Below are 8400 nucleotides of genomic sequence, written 5' to 3'. Positions count from 1 at the left end.
AAAAAAAAAAAAAAAAAAAAAAAAAAAAAAAAAAAAAAAAAAAAAAAAAAAAAACAACAAGAGAAATAAATAGTTCTCCCAACCAATATAAAAGCAAAAAAAAGGGTAGATGGGAGCTTACCGACGAAATCACGGCAAGTATGCATGTGGGGATAATTTTCAAACTCAAAGATATGATTCCGTCCCTGTAAACGAAAGATGAGGAGGAGGAAACTTCAAATGAACACTGAATGAAGAATGTCAAAGAGAAGGAAGAGACCTGGTAGGTAGTGAGATAGAGCCAAGGAGGTTTATTAGATGATTCTTTGGTATTTTTATGAACTGAAAAAAAAATTGAAGAAATTATTTGATGACAACTGTGCAATGAGTCATGATGAATCAGAGAAGGGGGTAACATACTTTTGATGTTTTTAGTCTGCAATTTGAGCTTTGAATCTGATTTGGGATCGTTAGGGACGAAGAGCAACATCACGTCGTTCTGCGAATTGAAGAATCAATCAGTTAGAAGCAGATAGATAGATAGATAGATGTTATTACTCAAAACAAAAGAGAGAACGAAAGGGAAAGCTCTTGTAAAAATATATATCTGATCTTTGCAGCATACAATTCTGAGAAATCCAGGAGTTCCTGGATCTTTGATAGAGCTCTTGTATTTGACTCGCTTCTCCTCTTGCTCACCACCAGCCATCTCAAAATCGGTGGATCAAGCGAACCCACTATAATGTAGGTTTTATGCTGCTCTCTATGAACGAACGGGACGACCGAGAGAGAGAGAGAGAGAGAGAGAGAGGTGAGTTCCAGTCCGAGGCGTTTCTTTCTTTTGTGGAATCGCCGAGCCCACCCGAATCCGGCCCATAACCCACTCATTGCATCATTATTTATTCATTCCGATCAAGTAACTAAAGTAATGCCAAGAAATTTATTCCATGGGTCCTTCTTGTAAACTATATCAGACNCGTGGTCCTGTGTTACAGGAATGTTAAATTAAGCACAATATAAGATAATTTGATACAGTGTATTGTAAATAATCTTTCAACCGCATACAAAGAGCACAATGTTAATGTCGAGATTAATGTTCTCTAGATATCAGTTTTGAGCTCCTTCTCACACATGCTTATATAAAAGTATCGGTCATGTGGATAAGCAAAAGCACTAATTCAGAATTATCTGAAAGAAACTAAATTTCTTGATTTAACAATTTTGATCAGGTTCGCTAAGAATTCTAGAAAATAAACATGTGACACATGGTTACGAATTTGATTCTTAACACCGTTAGTATTGTCCCAGTTCTTGCCATACTATTTCTTCTAGGGATAGACAATACATAAACACCAACACTAAAAACACCGAAGAAAGACATTTCTGTCTGTGTGAATCTGTACAGTACTAACTGAACATTTGAAATTTTCTTTCAAACAGAATCATTGATGCACTCTTTTGAAATTATCCAAACCTTTCACATACAGTGGTAGTTAAGTTACTTACCATAAGATGACTGTAGTCGTCTCCCTCGTCAGCCTCCATGTCAAGAGTTGGATCAACCCGTCTAATCTAAAGAAATAACATTTAAATCAGATGGATATGCCACATATAATTTCTTTTCAAGCAAAATACATGGAAAATGATAAATCCATAGAAGAAAGCTAACCTTTTGACGAGTTTCCCGAGCCAAGATCTCATCAGGCTTCAGATACAGCGAGTTCCTCGTCCTCAGCAGCTACTGCTGTATTTTTGGTGCTGTAAAGATATTCTGCTCTGAAATATTTTGTCCAGAAGTCTTTTTCTGTCATCTACCGTAGGAAATAACTACGAAAGCCAGTTAAGATTCGTCTTATTTGAAGATTAAACCTATAAACAAAGATTGTCACGGTGTGCTAGTTTTTGTTACCTTACTGGGAACATAATTTATGAATGCCTGCCGTACAGCCGGNGATGTTTGCTAAACTGTAGGGGTATTATACAAACACAAAAACTGGTTGCCCATGCTGAATAGGGAATGATAATGGCTGGAGACATGAGTCCAATGTTATTCATCAAGCTTTAACCGTGGAATTGGTGTGAAAGCAATGAACATTTTCTAGCCGATTGCAATAGTACATGAAAACAATTTAAAAGACAATTTAAATTAGCGATCTACAAAATTTTGGTGGTAAAAGATAATAACAAAACTATAAAAGAAAAACTTTTGATAGATGGAAAAAGAAACAGAGAAAATGAAAGAAGGGAAGTCTTTTTTTTTTGGCTTCATAAGAGATTTGGAATAATGAAAACAAACGAAAATAAATATGTAAGAGATAGAATTGTAACTCTTTTTTTTCAACGATAAAACTGTAATTCATAGTTGTAGAACAGGGATGGAGATCATGGGTGAACAGTTGGAAGAACAGGGATGGAGATTATGGGTGAACAATTGGAAGAAAAGTAGGACCGTAACTTTTTTATTTTCATTTTTCTTTCTCAAATAATAGGTGTAAAAATTAAAAGGTTTTGGACAGTTTTTAGATTTCTTTTTCTGCTTGATTTCAATTTGTTTTTATGAAATATAAATTATGAAAAAGTCTATGTGGCATGTTTTTATTGGGCAAGTGACTTGTGCTTTATAGGATAAAGGATATCATATTAATTTTTAATTTTTGACAATACATATCATATTAAAATTTCTCAGAGGAGAAACTGAAACCCTCTGGCAGTAAAGGAGGTTTCTGTGTTAGCTCGTCATCGTAACTGAACGACGTCGTTCCTATGAAGGGTTGCGCGGTATTGCCAATTAAATGAAGAGTAATATAAACGATGTCGTCGTCACGATGCCGCGTTAGGACGTCGTTGGGTTAAGATTCATAACAATAAAAGCCCATGTTTTTTTTCTGGAGAGGGTCCAGTAATTTCCATGGCGGTTTAGATATTTGGGCTTTATGCGGGCTTCGGTTTGTAAACCCATTATGTACTAATGACTATGGATGGTGCAAGTTTGATAAATTAAGTGGGAAAAAAAAACCCGTTGTAATTTCCTTTTCTTTTTTCTATTTTTCCTTTTACCCTTATAACAAAAAAAAAAAAAATAGGATTCCTATTTTCCTTTTTTGTTTTCGCTATTTTGTTTATAAATATTGACGACTCTCACTATCCATTATCTGGAGAACACAAATTTATATCACAGACTCTTCAATTAAGAGAGAGAGATAGAGTGAGCGACGAGATATAGAGAGAAAGAGAGAGAGAGAGAGAGAGAGAGAGAGAGTTTGTTCGATTCTTCTAGTGGCGGCGACATGAAGAAGAAGAAGTCAAGAGGAGGTAAACCGTTTCGTGTTCTTCCTAAACCCTAACAATCAATTTTGATTTTTTTTGGTGTGAATGTTTTTTGCTTTTTGAAGTTAAGAGTTTGGCTTTTGTTTGTATAATATGACAATCTTAATCTTTGTTTCTTTCAGTTTTGGGTGAAAACGCAAACCGGTGTTGTGTGTTCGATTTCGGACGATGATGGATGATTCACACTCAGATTTTTTCGGAGGATGAAGTTTGTGTAAGATCCAGAACACCAAACATGGTGTCCGGCCGGCGTGTATCAAACTGTTCGATTGTTAAAATCGAATCTACAGTTTGATGTATTCCCCATTCTGATTCAGCAAATTCAAAGCCAAAACAACAAGTCAGAGGTATCTCTTTCTAAACCCTATATATGTATCGATTCCTGATTTTTTGTTTCTTTCTACTATTACAGAGGACCAGAGGTGGTGTGTGTGTGAATGTTTTGCTTTTGAAAACAGAGTTCTGTTTTTTTTTTTTGTGTGTTTATATGGATCTTATTTAATCAATTGGTTTCTTGTTTCTTTTGAGGTGGTGAAACGAAACAGGTGTGTGTGTTCCAACCATGACGATGTTGACTCAGATCTTTGTCAAGGACAGAACCAAGTATACTCAGATATATATGATGCTTTTCCTTCCCCTTCATGTTAAGGATTGATACTGAATTATGGACCCAAATGATGGCAACAAAATCTGAATTATGAATTATGCTTCTTCTTATTGGTCTGTAAGTCATTCCAAAGTTTTATCCTTTTCTTTATTTTTCTTCTGTTTCAAGTTTATCTATCTCCCTTAACCATTACTCTCTTTTTGTTTTTGTTTTTGTTTTGAACAACAAGGTGCTACTGAAGTGTTAGGGATTATGACTCAGACAATGGAATACCCCTCTATTTGCTCTGTAAGTAATCTCAAATTCCTCTCTGCTTTTTTTTTTGTCTTGGTTTCAAGTTCATCCTTGACTACCCAGTGATTGTTATTTATTTTTTTGAACAAAAAGGTGCAACAGAAGTAGAACTCGACAAGGAACCAGAATTGTCTCAAGCCAAAGGCAGTAATCATAAAATTGTATAAGGTACTTGAAATACTTGATAACCATGATCTGATACTCAAATGTGGTCTCACGTTGTTATAGTTTTTTTTTTAAATTTGTTGGTTCTTTTCCGCAGGGAAACGAGTGTTAACTACCAATCTGATTCATCAAAATCAAAGCCATCAAAAGAAAAAAAACTAGATGGTGGAAAATCAAGACATGTGTGCCAATTATTGTTTCCATGGCGTTTCTTCTTCTTCAACTTTCTCTCATCTGATTTGATCGACCAACTAAAGGTAATACAAATTCTAGGGTTTACTTTCAAGTTATGTTAAGACCTCTTCTCTTGTCTTGTCTTGCCGTCTTCTAACTCTTTGAGTATCTCGGTTGATGATTTTGCATAAAAATATTGGTGCCAAGTGATGATCGGAGGAGCCGGATGATGGCGTTTCTTCTTCTGATTTGACCGACCGCCAAGTACAGGTTTTACAAATTCTAGGGTTTTTTTTTTTGGTTTGGTTTGGTGTTATTCTAATTCTGGTATATGTTGTGCAGGTCAGAGAGATGGATTGAAGAATGAAGAAGAAGAATACTCAAGTCTGCTTTATCTCAGAGAGATGGATTGAAGAGTGCAGAAGAAGAAGACTTAAGCAGACTGCTTAAGGTAAGTTAACTCTGTTCTTCTCTCTTTCTTGCTTCTTTTCACTTAGATTTTCAGTTTTTTTACTAACTAATACTAGCCAGCACACACATACATCTTCAGTGATCCTAATGGAAGTTTTATGAAGACACTCTGAATTTTGAGGTTCGTGTTACTTGCTCTTAGATGAAGTTGGTATTGATAATATTTGGTCTCACTTCACTTCCTCTGATTCTTGGATGCGTTTTCTTGTTTGCAGTTACTACTGTACGTGGGCTTTCATCATCTCCTCCATGGCAACATTTGAAGGTCTGATTGACAACTAATGTTTTGCTGCGACATTTTGGTTTCTACTCCCTTGTCTTGTTATTGTCTTTCTGATATGAAATCCATTTTCTTGCAGGATCATTNCTTTTTTTTTTGTCTTGGTTTCAAGTTCATCCTTGACTACCCAGTGATTGTTATTTATTTTTTTGAACAAAAAGGTGCAACAGAAGTAGAACTCGACAAGGAACCAGAATTGTCTCAAGCCAAAGGCAGTAATCATAAAATTGTATAAGGTACTTGAAATACTTGATAACCATGATCTGATACTCAAATGTGGTCTCACGTTGTTATAGTTTTTTTTTTAAATTTGTTGGTTCTTTTCCGCAGGGAAACGAGTGTTAACTACCAATCTGATTCATCAAAATCAAAGCCATCAAAAGAAAAAAAACTAGATGGTGGAAAATCAAGACATGTGTGCCAATTATTGTTTCCATGGCGTTTCTTCTTCTTCAACTTTCTCTCATCTGATTTGATCGACCAACTAAAGGTAATACAAATTCTAGGGTTTACTTTCAAGTTATGTTAAGACCTCTTCTCTTGTCTTGTCTTGCCGTCTTCTAACTCTTTGAGTATCTCGGTTGATGATTTTGCATAAAAATATTGGTGCCAAGTGATGATCGGAGGAGCCGGATGATGGCGTTTCTTCTTCTGATTTGACCGACCGCCAAGTACAGGTTTTACAAATTCTAGGGTTTTTTTTTTTGGTTTGGTTTGGTGTTATTCTAATTCTGGTATATGTTGTGCAGGTCAGAGAGATGGATTGAAGAATGAAGAAGAAGAATACTCAAGTCTGCTTTATCTCAGAGAGATGGATTGAAGAGTGCAGAAGAAGAAGACTTAAGCAGACTGCTTAAGGTAAGTTAACTCTGTTCTTCTCTCTTTCTTGCTTCTTTTCACTTAGATTTTCAGTTTTTTTACTAACTAATACTAGCCAGCACACACATATATCTTCAGTGATCCTAATGGAAGTTTTATGAAGACACTCTGAATTTTGAGGTTCGTGTTACTTGCTCTTAGATGAAGTTGGTATTGATAATATTTGGTCTCACTTCACTTCCTCTGATTCTTGGATGCGTTTTCTTGTTTGCAGTTACTACTGTACGTGGGCTTTCATCATCTCCTCCATGGCAACATTTGAAGGTCTGATTGACAACTAATGTTTTGCTGCGACATTTTGGTTTCTACTCCCTTGTCTTGTTATTGTCTTTCTGATATGAAATCCATTTTCTTGCAGGATCATTTGCGGAGAGCTGGTGATGTCTTCTTTAATTTGCTGAGGTCACTCGAGACAGCTTCTGAGTCTTCCTCCTTGTCCACTTCAAATTCTCCCCATCCATAAGTTGTGAGTCTAATTCCGCCACTTTAAACTTTATTCTTTGTTACACACACAACAGAGAAACTAACTGATATTTTTTTCTTATGGTTTTTTGCTGTTGCTTCTTCTTTCTCTAGATGTTGCAGTCTTACACAACGATGGTCAAATCCTATTCTGGAGATTGAATTGGCGTTTGTTTCATGAGTCAAGAGAGACGACCACAAATCTATGATACTGTTAATCTTCCGGAGAGTGTTGGGGTGAGATTTGTTTCTCCACTTTTTTAAATTACTTTAAATCTCTCTTGTTTATGTTTGCTTAATAACGAGTTTGTCTACTTTTAGGTTTTANTGGTTTGGTGTTATTCTAATTCTGGTATATGTTGTGCAGGTCAGAGAGATGGATTGAAGAATGAAGAAGAAGAATACTCAAGTCTGCTTTATCTCAGAGAGATGGATTGAAGAGTGCAGAAGAAGAAGACTTAAGCAGACTGCTTAAGGTAAGTTAACTCTGTTCTTCTCTCTTTCTTGCTTCTTTTCACTTAGATTTTCAGTTTTTTTACTAACTAATACTAGCCAGCACACACATATATCTTCAGTGATCCTAATGGAAGTTTTATGAAGACACTCTGAATTTTGAGGTTCGTGTTACTTGCTCTTAGATGAAGTTGGTATTGATAATATTTGGTCTCACTTCACTTCCTCTGATTCTTGGATGCGTTTTCTTGTTTGCAGTTACTACTGTACGTGGGCTTTCATCATCTCCTCCATGGCAACATTTGAAGGTCTGATTGACAACTAATGTTTTGCTGCGACATTTTGGTTTCTACTCCCTTGTCTTGTTATTGTCTTTCTGATATGAAATCCATTTTCTTGCAGGATCATTTGCGGAGAGCTGGTGATGTCTTCTTTAATTTGCTGAGGTCACTCGAGACAGCTTCTGAGTCTTCCTCCTTGTCCACTTCAAATTCTCCCCATCCATAAGTTGTGAGTCTAATTCCGCCACTTTAAACTTTATTCTTTGTTACACACACAACAGAGAAACTAACTGATATTTTTTTCTTATGGTTTTTTGCTGTTGCTTCTTCTTTCTCTAGATGTTGCAGTCTTACACAACGATGGTCAAATCCTATTCTGGAGATTGAATTGGCGTTTGTTTCATGAGTCAAGAGAGACGACCACAAATCTATGATACTGTTAATCTTCCNCTGATTTGATCGACCAACTAAAGGTAATACAAATTCTAGGGTTTACTTTCAAGTTATGTTAAGACCTCTTCTCTTGTCTTGTCTTGCCGTCTTCTAACTCTTTGAGTATCTCGGTTGATGATTTTGCATAAAANTGTCTACTTTTAGGTTTTAACAAGAGGAGCCAAGAATCAGTATACCTGCAGGTCAGAGGTTGATTGAAGAATGAAAAAGATGACTCATACTGCTTAAGGTAAGTTATNGATGATGGCGTTTCTTCTTCTGATTTGACCGACCGCCAAGTACAGGTTTTACAAATTCTAGGGTTTTTTTTTTTGGTTTGGTTTGGTGTTATNTCTCTTGCTTCTTTTCACTTGGATTTTCAGATTTACTAACTAATACTAAACAGCATACACAGACATCTTCGGTGATCCTAATGGAAGTTATAAGAAGACACACTGAATTCTGAGGTTTGTGTTACTTGCTCTTAGAAGAAGTTGGTATTCATAATGTTTGGTCTCACTTCACTTCACTTCTTCTGATTCTTGGATGCCTCTTTTTTTATTTTTTGCAGTTACTGTATNTTAAGGTAAGTTAAC

General features: G+C 35.9%; 1 protein-coding gene and 3 long non-coding RNA genes across 12 annotated transcripts in view; 3 read left to right on the top strand and 1 right to left on the bottom strand.

The window, feature by feature from the left end:
* Positions 1-877, bottom strand: part of LOC109125134 (probable RNA polymerase II transcription factor B subunit 1-1) — a 2793-nt gene extending 1916 nt beyond the window's left edge. The window contains exons 1-4 of the mRNA XM_019239410.1: positions 605-877; positions 400-478; positions 260-321; positions 56-185 (exon numbers count right to left, since the gene is read on the bottom strand). Of these exons, the coding sequence (XP_019094955.1) occupies positions 56-185; positions 260-321; positions 400-478; positions 605-688 (355 nt within the window). The 5' untranslated portion in view covers positions 689-877. The remainder of the gene's footprint in view (positions 1-55; positions 186-259; positions 322-399; positions 479-604) is intronic.
* Positions 3119-5340, top strand: LOC104761264. 3 transcript variants are annotated; one of them, XR_763132.2, is made up of 10 exons: positions 3119-3291; positions 3429-3653; positions 3852-4030; positions 4143-4201; positions 4301-4375; positions 4470-4629; positions 4754-4816; positions 4889-4997; positions 5097-5138; positions 5233-5340. It is a non-coding gene; the product is annotated as an uncharacterized LOC104761264 (long non-coding RNA). The 3 variants fall into 3 exon arrangements; XR_763133.2 differs by having other exon boundaries at positions 3835-4026; XR_763131.2 differs by having other exon boundaries at positions 3120-3291; positions 3835-4030.
* Positions 5434-8271, top strand: LOC104761249. 5 transcript variants are annotated; one of them, XR_763127.2, is made up of 10 exons: positions 5434-5533; positions 5628-5787; positions 5912-5968; positions 6047-6155; positions 6255-6296; positions 6391-6440; positions 6535-6642; positions 6753-6875; positions 7970-8054; positions 8211-8271. It is a non-coding gene; the product is annotated as an uncharacterized LOC104761249 (long non-coding RNA). The 5 variants fall into 5 exon arrangements; XR_763130.2 differs by having other exon boundaries at positions 5912-5974; positions 8220-8271; XR_763118.2 differs by having other exon boundaries at positions 5912-5974.
* Positions 7009-7815, top strand: LOC104761241. 3 transcript variants are annotated; one of them, XR_763115.1, is made up of 5 exons: positions 7009-7114; positions 7214-7255; positions 7350-7399; positions 7494-7601; positions 7712-7815. It is a non-coding gene; the product is annotated as an uncharacterized LOC104761241 (long non-coding RNA). The 3 variants fall into 3 exon arrangements; XR_763117.1 differs by having other exon boundaries at positions 7195-7255; XR_763116.1 differs by having other exon boundaries at positions 7191-7255.

This window comes from Camelina sativa, chromosome 3, assembly GCF_000633955.1.
Source record: "Camelina sativa cultivar DH55 chromosome 3, Cs, whole genome shotgun sequence".
NCBI lineage: Eukaryota > Viridiplantae > Streptophyta > Magnoliopsida > Brassicales > Brassicaceae > Camelina > Camelina sativa.
The sequence above is the reverse complement of the archived record's forward strand: the minus strand, read 5'-3'. Positions and strand labels throughout refer to the sequence as shown.